Source organism: Chiloscyllium plagiosum, unplaced genomic scaffold, assembly GCF_037043375.1.
Source record: "Chiloscyllium plagiosum isolate Xiang-an unplaced genomic scaffold, Cpla_swu_hap1 HiC_scaffold_18, whole genome shotgun sequence".
Taxonomy (NCBI): domain Eukaryota; kingdom Metazoa; phylum Chordata; class Chondrichthyes; order Orectolobiformes; family Hemiscylliidae; genus Chiloscyllium; species Chiloscyllium plagiosum.
This window is the reverse complement of record NW_028270156.1, coordinates 45,974,066-45,998,622: the sequence shown is the minus strand read 5'-3', so window position 1 is coordinate 45,998,622 and position 24,557 is coordinate 45,974,066. Positions and strand designations below refer to the sequence as shown.

Sequence of the window (24,557 nt, the reverse complement as noted above, 5' to 3'; positions counted from 1 at the left end):
CGTTCCTTTTCAAATTAATAAAAATATAGTTTTAAATGTCTCTGCAAATTTTAGAGGCACACAGCCAAGCAGTAGTAGGAAACTGGTAGATAAGCAAGCTAAACTTGGGGGGGAATTGTGGAAGCTGGCAACAAGTAGTGCTACAAAGACGATGACGACATCAGCAGCACAAAACACATACCCATCAGTAGAATGGGTGTCCACTTTCTGCTCTCAGTACACATTATTGAGATCAGCACTAATGATTTCCTGTGCCAGAGCAGTGGCAAGAGAAACTCTATTTTGTACAATGTCAATGACAGCAGCATGCAGATTAGTAGGAGGGATCAAAGATAGATTCCTGGGGAAACCAGAGGTAACTGCACAGAAGGAGATTAAACCCTTCCAAGCAATACTCTGCTTGCAACTAGATAGGGAAAAATTGACCCAAGCAATCAAGGGTCTGGTTACCATGATCATAATCACATAAGCCATCATATGGCTTTCTTAATATGGCACTATGGCAGGCTTGGAATCTGACTGATAAGACTTAACCGTGGACGGGGAAAGGCAATTTGCATGTGGAAAGGGAGGTTGGAGAGAAAAGTTAGAAATGTGCAAGGACTGAGGAATTAAACATTGATTATTGGATGCAGTGTAATTATGGCAGACTTGAAGGGAATAAGACAAGTGTGAGAATTGTTAACATCAGCTGAATTAATACCATCGAATCACATTATCAAGTTCACTGATGACATTCAGCAGAAATGACAAGTCAGCATAGAGATGAGGTGCAGCAGCTGGCGCAATGCTAAAAAACCTACCTCTGAATGTGGACAGAATTGAAGAGATGGTTGTTGACTTCAGGAGTGCACAGAGCAACCACTTTGATGGACATCGACAGCTCCCTGTGGAGACCGTGAAGAGCACCAAACGTCTGTGTGTCCACCCCCCGGCCCCTCAACACCAGCTCCATAGCCAAGAGACTCCTGGCAGAGTCTCTACTTTGTGTAAACTGAGGAAAGCCCACTTCCCACCCCCTCTGCCTCACCACATTCTAGAGGGCTCATTGAGAGTACCCTGAGCTGCTGCATCACTGATTCAGGAATTGCACCATCTCAGATTGTAAGACCCTACACCGGATAGTGAGGACAACTGAGAAGATCGGGGTCTGTCTTCCCTCCATTATAGACATTTAGACTGCACACTGCATCCGAAAGGCTAATAACATTGCGGAAGACCCCACACATTCTTTACTCAAACTCTTCTCCCTCCTGCCATCTGGTAGAAGATACCAGAGCATTAGGTCTCTCATGGCTGGACTGTGCATCAGTTTGTTCCCCAAAGCCATCAGGCTGCTTATCACTATGATCGGACTTTTTTCCATCTGAAATTCTTTGCACCACGTCGGATTGCTGTTGGAACAATGTCTATTAGTCATCATTCTTTTATTACACTAATGTGCATGTTTTCCACTTATGTACTTTATCCCGGCCTTTGTATCATGTAATTTGTGCTGTCCACGTAGCACCTTGGTCCTGGAGGAATGCTGTCTTGTTTTTAACTGTATCAATTGAATATGGCAGAAATGACAAAAGCTATTATGTCTCTCTACTCCACCAAGGTAGCAAGTTGGGTGGTTAGCCAATAAGAATAGGCTCGAGTGAGCAGGTGGTGGCTCTCAGGAACAAGGTGAGCTCAGAGGGGGCATGAAGGAACACAGGAAAGATACAGTTTAGAGTCAGTGTGACCCAGTGGGACAAAGGAAGAAAGAAAATGTCAGATAGCTGAATAAGTTTGACCACATGACAGTGTTTGGAGGGGGGGGGGGGGGGAGGGAGAAGAGAAAAGAAAAAAAGAGCTTCCTTTGCAACCATGTTTAAAGACTTATTATTTCTGAAGACAGTTTCAAATTAAGACAAGCTTACCCGAATATCAAAGCTGTCCTGGTTCATCTGTTTGGACTCTCCTTTATTACACGTCATCTATGAACAAGACAGAAAGGCAACTCATTTTTAAAAAAAAGTGTAAAACAAGACTACACTGTTTATATTAACTGCTCTTTTCCTTTTCCTTCCCAAAAACCATGAATAAAGTTACTGAAACTGTTCTGAGATCCAAAATATAATTCTCATGCTAGGGCACAAATACAATACTGCGCCATATTAAACATAACTAAGAGATCAGTTACTATAAACTAAAAAGTAGTGCCACCTAGGTTTAAACTGTGTCCTTCATTGGTAAAACATACTTTAATTATTTTAGTATTTGACTATTTATGTTATAGTGAATGCTAACATAGAATTCTATCAAAAGTGCAACTTTGGCAAAATATAACACTGGTACATGCACAGACATGGGTGGGGGGGGGGGGGGGGGGGGGGAGGAGGAGAGAGGAGAAGGGGGAGCACTTTTCAAAACAAAGGTGCACAAATGTAGGGACATTACAACAAGTTACAGATTTTTAAAATTTCTACATTTGCAAATATAAAATAAAAATTAGACAGCCAGATAAAATCCAAATGTTACAGCAAGATAGACAGAAATTACCTAAAGATAGATAAAATTTAGGACAAGTGCACAAGAGGGGGTGGGAACCATACTTTTAACATACAGTTTTTGTATGGATTAAATTTTTTTTTAGAAAATCAGACTAAAAACTCAGTTTTGAAACAATGAGGGAAACAATTTGTATTTCATAAATCTTTCTTCAAATACTCATCGAGAAAGATGAAACTTTTTTGTAAATGTATTTTAATGAAGGTAGTTGAGATTTATTCAAACAGGTGCAATGCTAGAAAACCACCTCTTAATTCAACACTTCATGACAACGTTAGGGTGCAACATAAATTATGATTAAGATGGGAGCAAAATATTGAGATGGCAGCATTGAGTTAATTTCTATAATTACTCCAATTGTAAGCAGCAGTTACTTACGGATGCCTTTGACCTCACAAGCAATACAGATTTGTGTAAATAGAAAGGCATTAAAATGCAACATTAACAAACATTTATGGTTAATATTTTGCCAAACATTCAGCACTATTGAAATTTAGACTATTTTGTTTTTCCAGTACATTTACTCTATGTACTCATCTACTGTAAATATAAATTGATAATGTTTTTCAATGTTTGTCTTTTCCCGAGATGGCACATAATGTTTTACACAAGAAATCTTGAATTCAGACATTCTTCTCTTCGCTTACAATTGATCATTTTTCTCCAATTTTTTTTACCACTTCACATTATTCTCTGACTGAGGGCAATCAAGCACCCTGCTTCCAGGGACCCAACAATGCCACTCTTGGGTCAGCTGAAGGAACCACAGGAGAGCAACCCAGCAGATCTGCTCTCCACTTTTATTCTGCCTTGAAGGAAATAATTTACTTTCATTTGGCAGTTTCCCTCTCTTGAGGCTGGGAAGCCACAAAGGCTAGGGACCAGTATCTCAACACACTTTCTTTCTCCTTTAATAAGTCAAAGTATTCTGCCACATGGTCATTTGATTGAGGTTTCAAAGCAGAAAGGCATTTTTGTGTCAAGCCATTCCACATTGTCTGTTAACAAGCACATTCGAAAACCATTATGCAAGCCAGAAGCCCAAGTAGAAATTACATCCAAAATAAAAAAACATTACAGTTGAGCAAATTTTACATTGAACTTAAAGGTCCAATTTTAACAGACAAAAATTATAGTAGGATTTGTTTACAACTGCAGAAGGTGCTGCAACGTCAGAGCAGAGATCAGATACTGTACCGTGAATCGTGTATGTCACCTGGAAACCAGAGTGCTCTAGGCACGATCGCAAAGGCACGATCGCATGGGCAAGCCTGCAGCAAAGAACATATGCAAGTACAGCCAAGGTGGTATAGAACCCCACAACATACGCAACTCCACACAGACATTACGGCAATGCAGTATCACAAATTGAGATTTTTCTTCCACAACGATAGTTCAATAAGGTTTCATTTTACAAAATAGGTTATAAAAAAATCAATAAAATAACCAGTTGATTTTGCCTAGTCATATTTCATCTGGTCAAATTTTACGTGAGAAATGGCTCCATCATGTTAGATAAAGTTACTTGTTTTATTAAGAAGCTGGTCTCCAAGTCTTGATAGTTTCTTGGCAAATTAACTAAATTCAAGTTGTTTTGAAAAGCATTACTAACACAAAAAGCGGATGCAAGTATGAATCAATTCTGGACATCGTGGAATTTTTGAAAAAACATCCAATTTGTAATAATGTAAAATATTTACCATGTTGCCTGAAGAATTGCAGCCTGGTCGGGGGTACTGCTCTTGTTAACATTGCCATTTTCTAAGCATGCTTATTTTCTTTCCAATCCCCCAACCCAGCCCCCTTTTATTAATTGATTTTCAAAATAAGACAGTTCACTGCTACACACTGCAGTTGATTTGAATAATAGGACATATGGTTCAAAAAGAGATGACACACTACACTCCCATTTGGATGCAAAACATTCTCACATTCACCAAATAGAAGTGAGGCAAAATTATGCTTTGTCATGTTCCATAGCTTCTATTAGTTAAATATCTATAGAGGAAATTAATTTGTCAAGCCAAAGTAACTTTTGGCCATCAGAAAACATTTAAAACTTACCAGTGACTTAGTTGATCTATTCTAGAAAGTTAACTTTTGTCCTGCACAAGCAGTGATTAGGTGATAATCCAGCAGTAGAATTTGAAATATTTGTTGTCACAAACATTGCAAGTTCTTTGGATTCCACACATCAAGCAAAAAGGTGATTATGTTTTCAGATCTTCTCTCCTGCACGTGTCTACAAACACTAAACTCTGCTATCTTTGCCCAAATGGCCATTCACATGAACCATCTGTATGCTCAATGCTGGAATATTACAATTCAGGTATAATAGTCATCTAAACATTGAAATTAATATATTTGCAACTTAGAATAAGCTATGGTCAAATTCAGAAGCTGTGTGTAGTTTCCCCAATCCATTTCACAGGTGTAGTTCCTGTTTTTGGAAACCAGCTAACTATACAGAGATTTGGCATTGGACCAGTCATTTACTACAGACAAGGAAAACCTTTGAGCCATTGGGTTGCTTTGTTTTATTAACTGTAAAAATATTTATCTGAACAAAATAACTAAGGGATGAAAATAAAGTTACCAATGGAGAGTTAACATACTGGAAACAAATTTCAATGACCTCAGGGATGACATCACTCACTCACCCATTGGCAATGTCCATTAAGTCCCAGCATACACCTCTTTCCCTTTCAGAAATGTTCTGCAAGTGCTCAAAGACTTTCATTCTACACAAAGACTAAGCACCAACTGCTTGTCGAAAATCGTCCAACTATCCTAGTTTTAGATAGTGGCAATTAAACTATATAGTAAAATTGATGACAACTGTGTATACTGTGTCAAGACCAGGATTTATTTTTTTTTCAAGTGAAATATCATATTGCCCAACAAATCTTAATCTGATAAAAGGATCTGACTGTATGCTTCTCCAAATCTCTATCACGTTTTATCTTTCAAGACAAACTAAAGGTGGCAAACTACACAGATTTATTCCTCATGCAAAACTAGAACATTCTAATTTAGTAGAATCCATAAACATCATCTATCCAGTGTACAGCAGGAGGGATAGTTCTGTACAAATTTTCTGCTTCCAAATGCTTTTTAATTAGCAGTCAAGGTTATAAACAAAGTTGTTGAGGAGAGATAACAGTTTCAAAAATACATGTAACATTTATGTTGGGGCAACTCAATATTTAAGATTTATTTCATTTCAGCCAAAACAGTAACTGAACTAAGCACAGCACACAATAAAACTCATGATCATCTTTCACACTGAGGTTACATTTCGATACCAACTTGTACTGTAGCATATAAACAGTTTAAATATCAGATTTTCATTAATTTACATTTTTAGTCATTGGCTGAATGAATGTCACATGATATTATGACGACTTTTATCCCACCTTTTTAAATTTTGTATTAACCTTCAATACTATTGTTACTGGAAATATTGGAACTTCAAGTATTATTCAAAACCTACAAAAATCATGTACATGGAAAATTAAATATATTTAAAGTCAAATTTGTTTATTAAGCAGACTTACAAGCAGAGTTCAAATTCTACACAAGTCAGAGGCACATGCTCCTTCAACAATAAAATGTTATGTTCAAATGCAGTTTAGAATATTAACTTCACCTTACAAGAGGTTTCAAGATTAATATTTTATAATAAAAACAATTCCTATTCAATTTAAATAAAATTGAAATGCTGCATTGAAGGTTCATTGGCATCTATAATCTCAACAGTATTTGAGTCATACAGTCAAGGAAGGCTCCAGTTAAATCCCACATTTTGCTGTGTTAGTTAACCTAATCTTGAATGGCAATTAGCAGCGTACATGCAGTAATAATAGAGAGGCAGAAGCCAGTCAAGGAACCTGATCTTAATCATTATGATGTGCATGGATAGGATAAATAGGCAAAGTCTTTTCCCTGAGGTTGGGGAGTCCAGAACTGGAGGGCATAGGTTAAAGTGAGAGGGGAAAGATACGAGAGACCTAAGGGGCAACTTTTTCATGCAGAGGGTGGTAAGTGTATGGAATGAGCTGCCAGAGGAAGTGGTGGAGGCTGGTACAATAGCAACATTTAAGAGGCATTTGGATGGGTCTATGAATAGGAAAGGGTTTGTAGGGATATGGGCCAGGTGCTGGCAGGTGGGACTAGACTGGATTGGGATATCTGGTCAACATGGAGAGATTGGACTGAAGGGTCTGTTTCCATGCTGTACATTTCTATGACACTACACAAATCCTCTTGGAAAACCCACATTTGGAGATGAAGGTGCAAACCAAACAAATGCTGGAACATTAACTGTTTGTCGGTCTATCAGAATGGGGGCACATTGATTTACCTCTGAAACAATATTCTGGAATATGGGATGAAACAGGTGAAACACTGCATATTCAAAACTCCCTAATTCTGAAACCCAGCATTTAGCAATTTAACATTTGGGGTGACCTTCACATCACAAGTTACAGAAAGAAGAAAGACTTTCCAGTATAAAAGTTTTGATTATGTAAAGTAGTAAATGTAGTTAATAGCTAATTTTAATACTTCAATAATAAGCGTTTTTATTAACTTCAAGGGGGCAGGAAGGAAGCAAATGATTATTAGGCTTGCAGAGGTGATGATGGGACAATAATTTGACAATGAACTCTGCCTCCTCATTTACAATGCATGTCAGATGGAAACTATGTTCCTAACAAGATAATTAGTACTTTGATAATTTCAATTAGATTAGCAGGGGCATGAGAACCTGAATGTAAATTCAGAGAGAAAGAACTAAAGTTGGCAAAATATAAGGTGAAAGATTAGTGAGCAAACATGGAAATCCCAAGAAGCAACAGCCAGAAAGTAGGTAACAAGGAATCCTTTGTCCCGCGAGGAGTGGTAATACAGCTTCAACTGAATAAAGCAGTTAAACTGAGGCAACTAACAAATATCTTAAAAGGAGATTGTACACAGTGTTTCAGTCATATTAAAAGAAAGAATGATAGCTTAACATTCATTTTTACAGGGGCTAAAAAAAGTAGAATACTGTACTAGTTGAACAAACCACTACAACTTTCTGTAGGAAGATATGCTAGAAGAAATAAAATGAGATCATACAAGAAAATAAAATGAGTGGAAGTAAGGAACAAAGAAAAGAGCAATCTCACAGCTGAGTAAACTATTGACTCAATGCAGTCCAAGGAAGACAGAAATACAGAATTCATAAAATACAAAGATTCAGGAAGATGCTTTTAGCCAATGCAGGCATAACAAGAGTTGGGACACTTCTGGTGTTAGGTTTAGGGAATGAAGCTAGGAAGGGAAAGTACTTTGGTCCTGGTACCAGAGAGAGACACAGTACAGTTACGGAAAAGGGTAACAATAGACCACGAGTAAAAGTTTTCAGCACAGGAAAGGATAATTTTACTAATCAGAGATGTGACCTCGCAAGAATTGATTGGACATCACTTCAAGGTATCACCAGTGCCAGATCAGGGGAGGCATTCAAGGAGATACAAGGATCCCACAAAGAAATAGGGTAGAAATCCCAAATATATACTATTGATGTTAAAGAGCTCCGGATAAAGGGATAAAAATGCTTGTGAAAGATACTGAAAGCTCAATATTGTACAAACTTTAAGAGGACATTGCTTTCATTACTTTAATTCCACAATTAAAATGCTGGATAAACCTAGCAGATCTGACAGCATTTGTGGAGATAGTTAAAATATAAAGTCTAAAATGACTCCTCTTTGGAACAGAAGGGAGAAGGATAATTAAAGTGTTATAATGCTGATAAATAACAATTACATATAACAGATGGTGAGGGTGCCCAGAGCAAAAGACAAAGGAAGTGCCAATGATAAGGAGCAAAGTGCCATTAAGGAGCAATTGGGCAACCTGCTTGATCTTGACGTGCTTCTATTTCTTCTGTTCTCTTAATCCTAACCTTGTGCATCTGCTAAATCTTCTGTTGCTGAATGATCTGTGCTCATTTTATTCCTTTAAGCATGCACCTCAATGAATTTTGGACACAAGATATTCAACTCTTCTTCCAATGCTTCCCTCTGTTCTCCTCCCCTAACCCCCTTCACTGATTACTTAGATTCACCAGCTCTCCGCAGTTGGCTCCGTGCTAGAGACAAATTCCCTTGCCCTAGACACAATGTGTAGCAAGGACAGATTTCCCACAGCAGAGGCATTAACCAAGCTGGCATGAACTAAAAGTTACTGGCAGAAGGATTGAAGAGTAACATTCTCATTCATAAGGAAATGTGGGTCATTGTCACTGCCTGAAAGTGGGTAGGAGAAACACTCATGCTCACAAGAAGTTGGATATGTATTTCATGGGCTAGAATGGAAAAGGGGACGGACAAATAACTGGAAAGGAGCTTTAGGCTCTCTCTCTCCTTTTTGGCCAATATAGATAAAATATGCTGAATACAGATTTATTGCAAAGTATGTGGCCAATGTATTTAACTTGTATCTTCCAGGCCCAGTTCACATAGGTTGTATCACTAAGACAACCACCTAGTTTCCAATTTAGAACTCTCTAAACATGAGCATTGAAAGAAAATATGGTAAAAGTATATGTATTCAAAGTCAATCCTACAAATCTTCAAATTCTGCAATAGACCAATTGAAAGAAATGTGCTCTTATACAGTTAGGACTGCAAGCATGCATATGACAGGTCATGTCAGCACTTGTGCATTATATTTTGATATGATTCAGACTTTGTACAATTTAAAAGCAAAGATATACTGTAAAACACTTACTGAATCACTGTAGAGCATGCTATTGGAAATTAGCATAAATTAGAATTTAGATCTGAATTTACAAAGTCTGAGCATGCTGACATTTTAGTGTCAATATTTAATTTGATTACAACAAACATTGGCAAAACAGGAAAATGGGTTAACAAAATTAAAAGCTGAATACTCATTTGGATAACTATTAATTTCAAAAGGCTAACTTGTGTGTTGATTCAATAACTGACTCAGATTTACTAAATTTAATTCCGTCCAATAACACACTACTTCAGTAATTTTGTATCGGTTTCCCCTTTATACTAAAACTAAGGAATTTATGACCCTGATGTTAGTTAACCAAGGAAACCTTTTTAAAGCTTCCACAAATATGACAAGCATAACTCCATACCCACTAGCCCAATGGTGTGAATTGTCAGTTAATCTTTTCAAACAGGACTCCCTCACTTTGATTAAAGGTAGAATTTCTGGCAGAGGAACTCTCCATACGTACTTCAAGTGCTACTAACTGACTTGTTGGATGTGTTATTAAAGTACAGAATGCCATGGAAATGTATTTTGAGTTTCCCTCCCCACAATGTGTGGGTAGTACCCTTAATATACCATGTTAGCTCCAGCTGCAAACCGGAGGTCACAAGCTTTTGTATTAAGTTTGATCTGAATTAAAATGGTTAATTATATTCCTTCCAACTAAATGTCCATTCAGATTTTTTGCGAATTGCAAGTTAATTTGAGCTCCAATAACAAAGTGATGCATAACAATCTACCAATAAAGCTTCAGATTATAGCATATGATTGAAGAAGCAAAGAAAAACAGTCTTAGAAAGTCTCTCTTGCACATATCTGTTTCTCTCAGTAAGATTGGTCTAAATGGCAAACAGGAACTGTTTGGAACAGCTGACTGCAATAGTCTTATAAATTAAATTTTAGGTTCCAATATAAAAAAAAAATCAATGTTTATTCAGCCATTTTTTGTGCATGTGAAGAGACTGAACAAGTTAAGCTTTCCCCGTAACATACCTCTTACTTTAAACACAAAATTCAAATATATTGCTTGGAATGTCCTTGAAGGAAATTAACAGCACATTTCTACAAAGATAAAAAAATAATAATAGCAGTGGACAAGTAGAATGGGTACTCTAATTGAAAATATGAAAATCTTTAAATTAGAAAGACAACACTTCACGTAACTCAATTTTAACAAAAACGGGCTTTAAAATTGATTAGAAGCAAAACTAATACAGCAATAGAACAAAAAAATTATTTCATACAAATCTTCACCTACAGAGAAGGAAGTGGAACAATGAATGCCTTCCAACCCCATATTTTAAGAAATTAAGAACCTTAGAATTCAATTGTTTCCATTTTAAACCATAACTTACATCAAGAACATGCAAGGTACTTTACATTTAGTTTCATAGTCTACTTTGTTCTTAGTGAACTGAATGAGGGACTGCTTAAAAATCAGAATGAAAACTCTCGTCTATTTGGAAAATTAGTAGACAAGTGTCAATAAACTAGCAATGGGCAATTGTATTTAGTTTTCTCAAACTGAGTCAGAAAATAAGAATGCCAGCAAGGACTAGCCACATCAACACAAAGCAAAGAACCAGCTGTTCAGTTTATTTTGTGTAACATATTTAGACATAGCACTATTGGATAACAAAAACAGTTTTTCGCCATGATAAAAATATAGAGCTCAGCTCTCAAATAAATAACTTAATAATCTAAAAACTTAATGAACTGCTAAACAGTTAGCAAAATATTACTTATTGCCACTTTGCTGCACAGAACTCCCCTAAATATTACAATTTAGCTTCCATTACAGACAAATGAAAATAACATTGCCATATACCAATGAAAATTTACAGATTCAATTGAAAGTTTCTGTAATTTTAAACTGCAATTAAAACGAAATATTAGGATGCTAACTTCCAAATTGAATCCAAGCAGTAGTGAATTTACAAATTTTAAGTTAGTAAACTGCTCAGATCTGTGTATTACACCCAAGGAAAAACACTGGCCATCAATACACATGCAGCAGCATAAATTCACCACAATGGTATTGAAGTTAAAGGGTTAAACTACAAAAACAGGTTTCATAGACTAGACTGATGTCCATTTGATTATAACAGAATACAGGATCTATTGGTGTGATAGGGTATAAAACTATGGGGCAAGCGAACAAGGGAGCAGAAGCTGAAAATTGGAGCTGTGCCATTTAGATAAGATTTGTACTGTCACTGTTATATAAACATTTAGCACTTTGATTTTTGCTAATTGATAAAGAAAAGTCACAATAAATTTACACTCACTCACACGTTTACTGGCTTACTAATAATCGAGGGAGCAGTATCAATATCAAAATTCTTCATGAACTGTGGGGAAAATCATCATGTTAATTATTTTGAACATCCTAAAGATAACAGGATTGGAGGATGTAATTTTAAACCTCATGCAAATAAAATGCGGACTTGAACATTTAATATTGAAGCATTAAATTAAAATATTCCATTCTGAATCTAAATCACTTTAAAATGAAAACTTACAGAAACACATTTTCCATTCAATAAACAAACTGCTAAAAGTATAGAAGAAAACTGTTTGGGATTAATATATTACTGTTCAGAATAATTTTAAGGATTACATGTATTTAATTCCTGAAGAAAGATTTTTTTATAAGGCATTGAGTAAGAAGCTTCTGGCTCTATGTTTTTAACTTAATTCTTATCTTGCTTCAAATAAATCAATAAATGTTGTGTGCTACCATAAATGTTTTAGACTTAATTTGTTTAACAAAATATATAAATGCAATTGCATATCCTTTAGGAGGTACTCAGTCCCACTATGGTATTCAAAGGTTGAAACTAAGCAGTTTTTCCTCCCCTACTTTCCAGTGCCCAATATTGTTGCTGCAAGTTTTTTCAATGTAATACTCGATGCTCTACAATCTAACTATGTTACACTATATTTTGTGTGATGGATATTTTACCCCAATTTCCTTAAGTTACTTTTTAACCTTTAAAAAGATTGATCCTACATGTATTTGAAACACCTATTTGTTTAATCATATTGCAATCATATGGGAAATATTTTTTTCTATGAATTTTTGGCAACAATTTTGTTGTGACTTGACGGCTGTTTTGTTTTGAAGATATTTATTTTATTTGATTATACAAGTTATAACTTGAAGGCATTAAAACAGATTACAGTGTAACCCCCAAAATATAAAATCTGTGACTGTAAATCAGTCACGTCAAGGAAAATAGAAGCTATTCTATTTATATAGGTATGCATGCTTTCCGGGAGAACATTAATTTGGAAAAATAAAGCAAAACAGCTAATTTTCCAATCTTGGTTTTGTATGTTCATGTTAAAACATATTAAGAGTTTAATATGGCCCATAAAAAAACCTCTTTGCTGTCAAAAGAAACATGGAATTCTTTCCCTAATTGGCTGCAGATAGAGTTAATTGCAAAGTTTAAGGAGGAAGTTTGTCAGCTTTTTGCGAGGCAAAACATCAAAAGAATATGGAGCAGAGATGGAGGTGACTGACAGATCAGTCACGATCCAAGTGAATAATAGATGAGGCTTTGGAGTCCGAATGACCTACTCCTGCCTCTGTTACGAAAAGGGTCACTATCAAAACTACTGGTGATAATGTGTCATGTGACCTGAGGCAATGTGGTTAATTGCAAGAGTTTGCAAAATATAGTTTGTTTCTTTGAATCAGAGGAACAGCCAAGTAAATTTTCTTTTCCCTAGTTCAAAATGAAATGCAACAGAAAAGAAAGTCAGTTAGCTAATTTCACAGCCAGCCTTACAAATAAGTTTACAGTTTCACCTTAAAGGATGTGCATGCTGGAGTCTCAACATGTTCTCCCAATAGGGAAACTCCACTCCAGGGCATTGAAAAGTAAAGGATAAAACCATGGCATACAAGTTTTAGCTATATTCAGCAGGAAGACCTCTATTACATCAAATGATCAAGCAATCAGGAGTGCCAGGACTCAGGCAGTACATCATTAAATTTATCCATGTTATATCTCAGAACTAGACAACAAATTGGAATTACAGCTAGCTGGCTGCAAGGTCAGAAGCAAAGAGGGCAAGACTAGCTACTTAAAATGGCAACAGTTGGAAGTGGGACATGCAAGGGTCAATACAGGACTACTACTTCTATTAACAGTTAGACTTCGGAATCAAATTTCTAAATATGTTGACGATAATAAAAGGGCGGGCTGGATAACCGAAGAGTATGGCAATTAATTACAATAGGCTTCAATAAGTGCACAAAATAAATCAAATAAATATCAGTATTTTGATTTAAAGTAATTCTGTATGACTTGTAAAATAAGCAACTAATTGGGATAGGGGACCTGGGAATACAAGATCTGATTAAGGTAATAATTTCACTACAAAAACAAACCCAGCAGGATGGTTATCTCTAGATGGATTCTATTAAAAGTAGGAAAGTTACACTAGGGTGAGGGTTATCCTATACCTGGTGTACTGTTTGCAGCTCTGGTAATTTACAAGTTTGGTACTAAAAATGCATAGATATGTGCCCATTGAAATGAAAACGTCAGAGGGGGGAATCTAATAGAGGTACTTAAAATGTTTTTACAGATTAAACATAGCACAGATTTCTCTTTGGGGAAAGAGCAAAACCAGAGACAACCTAGGTCACTTAGACATCAAATAGGTCATTCACAAGCAAAGGTCTATCTGGATAGAAGCAAGATTGCTGAATGCATTACCATAGAATGTTTTCAGTCATATCTTTAGGTAAGGTAAAGTAAGCACGTGAAGGAGAAAAGGAGTAGAATGTTATTCAAATTCAAGTTAAATGTGGAAAGTCTGAGGCAGCTGAAGTACAGCAGAAACATCAGTACAGATGGGTGGACTGCATGTCCTGCTTCTGGACATATATTCTAAGAAAGCACAGCAAGAGTGTTAAGTCAAAAAAAGAGGAAATATAGATTGTATATGAGATTTTTCTGTATAATGAGAAGTGCAACATTCATCTAATTAGTGCTTGAAAACAGTTAATAGTTTGAACCATTTTATAGTTATTCTGCAACAAATACATTACAACTGTCAATGTATTCAATGCATATTGTATATACAAATAATAAAATGGAATACAATGGTTCCATCATTACTTCTATTAGTCATAGGAGTTAATAGGGTGTGTGCATCATAAGGAATTAAAGAATTGAATACGTGATGATTTGCAGATAGTTTTACTCAGGAGGTGTATTCAAAATTGTTGCAAGTTACATCATTTCCTGTTAGCTATTGATTGTATGACATAACACTGCAATGATTAACCACCATAGTCATACAAATGTGATCAGGTGACAGGAGCTTAAAATATTAAATTCTTGAGGGTTTCATTTTGCCCCATATCCACTAAGTGTACAACTATTACAAACACTACAAACACTCAGTAAACTTAAAGCTGTATTGTATAAACGTAGAATCCTACCTTTCGACCATTTGTAACAGGTGTCTTTTCTAAATTCTTAAGTATTTATGCTTTTTGTTCAAAAGAAAATGAACTAAATCAAACAATTCTATCAGAATGACCTGAAGTCTACAAAGCCAGTGACAGGACTAGCAATTTACAGTATTCAAAATGAAATACTGAAAGAAATTCCTTTATGTGCATGTTCATGATTAACGTTTCAGTAATCTGCTGGGAAAGTGGTCATTTTCACTTGCAAATTTTCTGAAAAGAAGCAGATTTCTTATTAGCTACTGTATTTCTCAAGTCCAGTAACCTAGTAAATGTTTTAAGATTACATCAATCTACATTGCAATTTTCTACACTTTCAATTATTGAACATTAAAATATTCCATGAACCACAAAATGATTAATCTGCATTAATTTAATTCACTTCTCAGCAAACTGAAAAAATATACATCTTTAATTGTAAAGACATTTTAAACATCTCAATCTTTAACATCTCAAAATATTTGTCATTGTTTCTGCAAAATGTAGAATAAACTAAAACTGTGGCTCAGGATGGAATTCTACAAGAAAGTTTCAATAAACGGAAACATTTATCAATTTATTGGGCTAGGTCATTTACTCAAAGGAAATCAGGATTTGAGAGATTTTAACACGTAACATATTAATCTATATTGCTGATACATAATGCTTTTGATTCACATATAGATATGTAAGCAAACATTATAAGTTAATGAAAATGTTGCTCAAAATGAAAGATTATTCAAACAAATCATTTACTTCATTATAATTTCTCCCTAGTTTTTAACACTTAACGGAAACATCTTAAGCTCTCAGACATGCGTATATCATAAATGAAAATCCCACCTCCAAAAACACAATCTCACCTGAAGAATTGCACCATATAGTCGAAGGAGAACACACCGTGGTTCATCCTTTACACAGCTTTTAGTATCAGGCAACGAGCATTGAAAAAGTAGATTACTAAGGCCACCCCTGTCCAAAAGGAAATCAAGAATAATATTAAACAGAACCAGAAGTGGAATAATTGAAAATTTCGAGCAAATCTATTACAAATTCACCACAATACCAGGAAATATTATAGCTATCACAAATTCAGATTTTTCTTCCCCATAAGATCCAGCTTTTAACACAATTCACCTTGTTTTAGGCAAACTTGAGCTTCAGGTCAAGTAGAAGCTAGAGTACCAGATCAGACCCAATTGGTTATGCATAATTGGTACAGAGACTGAAATGATTCTGAGCAGCTACGTGCAGTTCGATGAAGATGGTTCTTTCATCGTCACTCACTTCAACAGCTTCAGTTTCTTCAGACATTTCTGCACTTTGCCCTTGGATATGGTTTCAAGGCCAAGCAAATGACAACATTGTGGTCATTCAATGCTGGCATTACTCAACGTCTCAAACTTTGAAGAGTGCCTGTGCACCCGTTGCCTCCAGCGCCACTGTGCTCATGCTGTCCTGTTTTGAAGTGCTGCTGGCCGTTGGGCTCTGGGTATAAGTAGTGGATGGCAGCAGAGCTGGCAATGACAGGCCTGTGCAACCAGGGCACCAAGCAGCCAGCCAGAGGGCAGAGCACAGGTCTCCCTACAGCACCACATAATGCAGCAAGTCTTTCATGGGAGCAAGACTGGTGTTTCTTGAAGTGGTCAAAGTATCTTGGGGTAGAGTTTCCCCAGATTTTTGCTGTTTTGTTCTCAGTGCACTTCTACCAAAAATCAGCATTACCTACACAATAACAACTGGAAGTGCAAACAGTTTCTACAATCTTTTGTAGAAGTTCAAAAAAACTCGAAGTCATCCACACCCATAAAAATGGACATATCTTTAGGATGAACTATCAGCTGTAGGTGCTTCTGACAAGCGTCTTCCTTTACAAGCCTTTTACAAAGCTCTAAAAATTACATTGGTTCTTTTTGACATCAGGATATCAACACCTTAAAAGGTTCTGAATGCAAGTTACTCAGACTGACCACTGTACAGTAAAATAAATAACCAACAGGGTCTGTACATTTAAGTCACTTCCAATAATTTGAAATGGTGTTAACCATAGGTAGTGGACTAGCAAAGTCATTAAAAGTAAATTTTTGTGATGAGCCCATTTTGAACTGCATCAGTTTAAAGAAAGTATTGCTTGATAGATTTAAACTTTGAAAAAAATTAATCTTGATCAGATAGGCCAAGTGACAGATTGAGTTAATCTAGATAAAAGTGAGGTGCTGCGTTTTGGTAGGACTCTTATACTAATTTTAAGATTAGATTACTTACAGTATGGAAAGAGGCCCTTCTGCCCAACAAGTCGACACCAACCCTCCGAAGAGGGACCCACCCAAAACAATTCCCCTACATCTAACACTACAGGCAACTTAGCATGGCCAATTCACCTAACCTGCACACTTATGGACTGTGGGAGGAAACCAGAGCACCCGGAGAAAACCCACAGCCACGGGGAAAATGTGCAAACTCCACACAGACAGTTGCCCGAGGTGGGAATTGAACCCAGGTCCCTGGCACTGGGAGGCAGCACTGCTAACCACTGTGCCACCCACAAATGGTAACGGTAAGGTCCTGTGGAGTGTTGCCAAATAAAGGGTCCTTGGAGTTCAAGTTCATAGTTCCTTGTAAGGTGAGTCACAGGTACTAAGTGTAGTGAATGTGTTTGGTATACTTGCCTTTATTGGTCATTGCATTGAGCATAGGAGTTAGGAGGGTGTTGCTTGAAAAGCACAGCAGGCCAGGCAGTATCCGAGGTGCAGGAAAATCAACGTTTCAGGCCGAAGCTCTTCATCAGGAATGAGGCAGGGAGCCTCAGGGTGCAGGCACCCAGCCTCATACCTGATGAAGGGCTCCGGCCCGAAACGTCAATGTTGCTGCTCCTCGGATACTGCCTGGCCTGCTGTGCTTTTCCAGCAGCACATAACTGACCTCCAGCATCTGCAGACCTCACTGTCTCCTGTAAGAGTTAGGAGGTCATGTTGTCACTGTATATGACATCAGTTAGGCCACTTTTGGAATATTGTATTCAATTCTGCTCTCCTTGCAATAGAAAAGATGTTAAACTTGAAAGGATTCAGAAAAGAATTACAAGGATGCTGCCAGGGTTAAAGGATTTGAGTTATAGAGGGGCTGAATAGGCTGGGGTTATGCTCCCTTGAGTGTCAGAGGCTGACTGGCGACCTTACAGAGTTTTATAAAATCATGAGGACATGGATAGGGCAAACAGGCAAGTCTTTTTGCTAGGGGAGGGGTCCAAAACTGGAGGGGATATGTTCGAGATGATATGGGAAAGATTTAAAAGTGACCTAAGGGGCAACTTTTTGACACAGCAATGGTATGTGTATGGAATGACCTGCCAGAGGAAGTGGTGGAGGCTGTTACAATGACATTTAAAAGGCACCTGGATGGGTATATGAGTAGGAAGGGTTTAGAGTGATCTGGGCCAAATGGGAATAAAGCTATTTAGGATATTTGGTTGGCATGGACGAGTTGGACCAAAGGGATTGTCTCAGTGCTGTACACCTGTGACCCTAAATTGCTTCAGTTCATTTTTAAGGACTTTCATTTCCTCAAATCTTCGGCCTCATTCCTCTCTGGAAGGTACTGTTTTCTCACTGACGTACAGTTAAATTGAAATCTCTTCTAATGATGAGAGCTGCCTTAGTTTCTTTCTGATAGTAAAATGTGTTCTACCAATAACTGAAATGATTGGCTACACAGTAATCACTTAAATTGAACTAATCCTGCATTTCCTTTTTCTCCTCAATTTCCTCAAGTTTGTAAATATGTATATAAATGACTTTTGCTTCAAAGTCATTAAATCATACTATCTTATTTTAAAAGCTGATCTACTATATTTTCCTCAGTCTGCTCTGAAAAGACACAGGGTATTTAATTTATCCTCAAGTTACCCCTTAACTGAGAGATCAACCGTTTAGACCCTCATAATTGAAGGCAAAAAATTGCATTACTTCATATACAGTCTCACCAGAACTGAATAGCTTTACGACATAATCGCTTAGGATTCATACCTCTTGCAATGTCTTCAAAAATACTAACAGTTGTAGAAGATTGGAGCCACCATTTGGAATCCATTTTAAAATATTGCTATCTGTGACATGGGCTCAAGCCTATTATATTACATTGTGTCAAATGCCTTTTTGAAATCCAGGGCAAATAGCATCAACTACCTCTTCCCTCTGTACCTTGTTGCCACTGAGGAGAAGGCCACATGGCACACAGGACATTCTTTCCTGAAACCATGCTGATCCTCCAGATATTTTATGCTCAATGTGCTCCCTTGTTATCCTTCAAGATACTATTGGAAAAGAATTTGGAAAGTATGATAAGGATAACAATTGGGTAGTTGATTCCTTGCTCCTTTTTGCACAGCAGGATAATATTGCTACATTTAAATCAATTGTAATTTAGCCTGAATGGAAGGAACATGTGAAAATAACCATTCTTATGAGAACTGAGACAATTCCTTTGGAACTAGATATTGACATTTGGTACTACTCCAAAAAGAGATGCAAAATTTCTCAGTTTGTTGAACTATCAAGGAAACTTATTCCAAGAAAAAAGGTGGTCAATACACAAAAACTGGAAGTGATGCAACCTTACATGCTGGCAGCTGTATAAAGCAAATGGACCCCATGAGACAGAATACTCTTCTTACCTTGTGTACTTCAGTGTTAGAAACTAATCTCAATGTCACGTCCCATCGAGAAGAATTCAAGTGCATAGCACATCACCTTAAACATCAACATTCACGGACATAAATAATAAGGGAATAGCCAGGTGGTCTGCTTGTTCCCACTGCTTATGTCATATGCAAAAGCTCAGAGGAGAGTGCTATGTGGTATGTTACATGCAAAGACTCAAAAGAACTCGGGTGGTTCAGGACTCAAATAGTTTAAGAGTCAGATGTACAGCATGGAAACAGACCCTTCGGTCCAACCCATCCATGCCGACCAGATATCCCAACCCAATCTAGTCCCACCTGCCAACACCTGGCCCATATCCCTCCAAACCCTTGCTATTCATATATCCATCCAAATGCCTTTTAAATGTTGCAATTTAAGTTGCCCCTTAGATCTCTTTGACATCTTTCCCCTCTCACCCTAAACCTATGCCTTCTAGTTCTGGACTCCCCAAACCCAGGGAAAAGACTTTGCCTATTTATCCTATCCTTGCCCCATAATTTTGTAAACCTCTTATAAGGTCACCCCTCAGCCTCCGATACTCCAGGGAAAATAGCCCCAGCCTGTTCAGCCTCTCCTTATAGCTCAAATCCTCCAACACTGGCAACATTCTTGTAAACCCTTTCAAGTTTCACAACATCTTTCCGATAGGAAGGAGACCCGAATTGCACGCAATATTCCAACAGTGGCCTAACCAATGACCTGTACAGCTGCAACATGTCCCAACTCCTGTACTCAATAATCTGACCAATAAAAGAAAGCATACCAAATGCCTTCTTCACTATCCTATTACCTGCAACTCCACTTTCAAGGAGCTGTGAACCTACACTCCAAGGTCTTGTTCAGCAACACTCCCAAGGACCTTACCATTAAGTGTATAAGTCCTGCTAAGATTTGCTTTCCCAAAATGCAGCACCTCCCATTTATCTAAATTAAACCCCATCTGCCACTTCAGTCCATTGGCCCATCTGGTCAAGATCCTGTTGTAATCGGAGGTAACCTTCTTCGCTGTCCCCCACACCTCCAATTTTGGTGTCACCTGCAAACTTACTAACTGTACCTCTTAGGAGGTTAAGTCTGTACTGTTTTAAATCTTTACTGATTCTACACAATCTTTGTTGCAAATATGGATAGAATGGGCTGATATTTGTATTTATATTGTGGTATGGTCTATTTTAATTGAGAATGTAATTGGTGTCCCCACAGTATTTTACCAAAATTCAGTGGGCGGCACGGTGGCACAGTGGTTAGCACTGCTGCCTCACAGCACCAGAGACCCAGGTTCAATTCCCGCCTCAGGCGACTGACTGTGTGGAGTTTGCACGTTCTCCCAGTGTCTGCGTGGGTTTCCTCCGGGTGCTCCGGTTTCCTCCCACAGTCCAAAGATGTGCAGGTCAGGTGAATTGGCCATGCTAAATTGCCCGTAGTGTTAGGTAAGGGGTAAATGTAGGGGTATGGGTGGGTTACGCTTCGGCAGGTCGGTGTGGACTTGTTGGGCCGAAGGGCCTGTTTCCACACTAAGGTAATCTAAAGAAGCAATTGATGGCACTGCACCATAAGATGCAGGTTTCAATTCAGAGGAGACTTGGCATTCTTACAGAAGCTCTCTCAATTGTGATTGCAAGGAAAGTACATGAAGAAATACTGAACTGTAACAATGTTCAAACATGGTTTCTGGCCTTCTAAATAGAACTCATGCTTTGAGCTTCAGCAAGTGAACTGGAAAGCCCTTGCTACCAAAACAAAGAACAAACTGGTGAAAAGTCATTGGTGCTTTTTTCTTAAAATCTGCAAACGTGGCAGTATGAAGTACGCATTGATACAGTTGATGCTTTGCAACATACATAACCAATTACAATGTTTTCAAATTACCAAAGAGCCTGAGCCACCCATTTTGAGCAATTCAACATTTTAGTCCTAGTTTTGCATTTTGCTACAATGTATATTGACTTATGCTCCATAGTCACACCAGGTAAGTTTTGAAAGTGAATAGTAAGCATTTCTAAATATCAGAGTAGTGATGGTTTTAAAGTCACATAGCAAAAAAAATTAGTACAGTTTGGGCAGTTAAATTATAAGGATAGATTTCATAAGCATGGTGCTTTCTGACAGAGAGGGGTCTCATATGTTGGGATATTCACAGGTCAAAAAGATTTTTCATAGGGCAGATATAGAGAAGAACTACTCCTTTGGCTCGCCAAAACAAACTTAATACCAGACCAGAGACAGGGGTTCAATTCCGGGTTCACAGCGCCAGAGACCCGGGTTCAATTCCCGCCTCAGGCGACTGACTGTGGAGTTTGCACATTCTCCCCGTGTCTGCGTGGGTTTCCTCCGGGTGCTCAGGTTTCCTCCCACAGTCCAAAGATGTGCAGGTCAGGTGAATTGGCCATGCTAAATTGCCCGTAGTGTTAGGTAAGGGATAGACGTAGGGGTATGGGTGGGTTGCACTTCGACGGGGCGGTGTGGACTTCTTGGACCGAAGGGCCTGTTTCCACACTAAGTAATCTAATCTAATCTAGACGTGGGACCATACAACAACATTTGGAACTTTTTACACAAAAGCAGAAATCTGGAACCTCCGAAGTTGATGCGAATACTGGAACTTGGAGCTTTCCAGAGTGAGACACAGCTTGTACTTTAATAAGTATATCAAGGGACAGAATAAAAATGGCAAAATACAGATTTGCAGATCAGCCATGATTTAGTTGAGAAGCAGAACAAGTCCCAGGAGTTGAATAGTCCATTCCTATGTCTGTGCCCCTGCAAACAGGCTAATACATTTGTTAAATGTTTACTTGTTGCAAATATAACAAGAGTTTTATGCAATAGCTATTTTACATACATCCTACATTCTTGCTTGGTAAGATCATCTTACACCACAAAGGTGTGGAACGATTAACTACCAATTAGTGAAAAAAATAATCCCACATCACTTGTATTTCGAATTGCACTAAACAGACACATTTTCAATTTCCATCAAATAAGTATTTCGATTTGATCAAATTAATATCCATCGATAATTTACAAGTCAAAGTGCATTTTAAGCATGATGGATTGGACTGGGTGGGGACAATGCGGGATCAAATTCACCTCAAGTCTCTTTCTTGGTAAATCCGCATTTAATTAATTCCAAATTCTTTTTAAACCTCCGTTCCACTTAATATTTAGACTAGAGATTTTAAATAATACAAAACTTTACGCCCAATACATTTACTAATTTCTATTAACATTTAAAAGATGAAACATTAAGCGGATCGTGTTGCCATGGAGTTACTTAAAGCCATTGCAACCACAATATTTTTCTTAGTTTTTTTTCACGACGACAGATCCGTTTGAAAGTGATAACAGTGCAAATTAAAATACTCGGTTTGGATTATGCTGCCGCTCAAAGGGGATTTTGCGCCCTGTCCGGAAGATGTCGTGTCGCCTCCATCTTTAATCAATTCGTTTCTCTTTTTTTGTTACCTTTTTTTCCCCCTTGTCATGAAATTCAGATTCAATACCACTCCATTTTAAAAAAAAGTCACCCAACCACCACCACCCCCGCCCAAAAAAATGTACTGACGAAGAAAATAATACTTTAAAGGATACACAAGACACTAACCGGATGATGCTAATTTGAAACTCGTCTTCTGACAGGGTTTTCCAAGCACCTCGAAGAAAGTCTTTGCACCACAGATAAGCTTTATGTCTGGTTTGAGGGTCGGGTGCGTCTGCTCTTCCAGCTTTGTACTCGATGTCCTCCTCATCCTGAACGCGGATCCCATTCTGTGCAATTAGCAGCCCCATCCCTAGAGTGTCCACTGCGTTGGAGAATTTGGTTTTCATTTATATTGATAGAAAAATATATAATTACAATGATCACTTCAGGGGGAAAATAACCTCACAGCAGTTGGAACCAACACCTCCCCCTCACTTTTACTCCCAATAGCAGGAGTACACAAAAACTGGGAGACAAAGAGATGGAAAGAGAGAAAAAAAATCAGACTCTTAAATTAACTGCGCCTAGAATTACTGCGGAAAAACAATAAAAATCAATATTTTTAAGTTCTTTCAGCCGAAAAATACAAATTTGATATAATGAAATGTTAACATCGATAGATAAAATAAATCTACCGATCTTTAAAAGATTTATTAAATTTAACGGCTGAAAACGATGACGAACGCTTTTATACCTAATATATCGTGCCACACTATCCACCCCAAAAGCAAACCGCACTATGCGCAACCAGCGGATGTGCTCCCTATTTAATACTTTCCTGACGTCCTTTACCAATAAGCGGAAAGAATGTGATTGGAAATACAGCCTGCCTCGCCCCCCTGCCATCCAATGGCTTTGAGCCTTAGTTCATTGACGCTCTCAGTTCAGAACATTGCCACAATCACCGTTCTATTGTTTTACAGTCGGATTCTTACCCCAGTCATGATTCTTTTAAAACGATTTTTTTTTGCATCCTGCAAAAATCCTTAAGTCAAAACAGAAAACGCTGGAGAAATTCAATAGGTCCGACTGGATTTACCCAGAAAGAGGCAGAGTTAACCAACAGCTGTTCTTCAGAACTGAAAAGCGAGTGAAAATTGTTTTTAATACTGAGCAAAAAGAGCAAGTGGAACAGGTGGAAAGGGTGCCCAGTTCAAACGCAAAGGGAATTGTAATGGAATGGGGGGAGCTGCAATGTAGGCGTGAATGCTCATTTTGAGTAGGTGAAAGTTGCTCAACTCTGCTGAGAACGAAACCAGCAAAACACAAACAAGACGTGAGGGTAGAGTATTAAAATGGAGGACAGTGTTGATGCTCTGAAGTTGTTGAACTCAGTACTGTTTCCTAAAGGCTGTAAAGTGTCAAAAGTGGAAAATGAAGTCTCGTCTGTGGTGGGTAAAGTATTGGAGAGGATTCTGAAAGACAGGATTTATGATTACTTGGAAAACCATAATTTGATTAGAGATAGTCATTATGGCTTTGTGAGGGGGCAGGTCATGCCTCACAAACCTTATTGAATTCTTTGAGGATGTGACAAAACACATTGATGAAAGTAGAGCACTGGATG

General features: G+C 37.7%; 1 protein-coding gene across 1 annotated transcript in view; it reads right to left on the bottom strand.

Annotated features, from left to right (window-relative positions):
- The window catches only part of chka (choline kinase alpha), a 62,966-nt gene extending 39,260 nt beyond the window's left edge, over window positions 1-23,706 (bottom strand). The window contains exons 1-3 of the mRNA XM_043705924.2: window positions 23,114-23,706; window positions 15,673-15,781; window positions 1,908-1,964 (exon numbers count right to left, since the gene is read on the bottom strand). Of these exons, the coding sequence (XP_043561859.1) occupies window positions 1,908-1,964; window positions 15,673-15,781; window positions 23,114-23,337 (390 nt within the window). The 5' untranslated portion in view covers window positions 23,338-23,706. The remainder of the gene's footprint in view (window positions 1-1,907; window positions 1,965-15,672; window positions 15,782-23,113) is intronic.
- Between the last annotated feature and the right edge of the window lie 851 nt (window positions 23,707-24,557).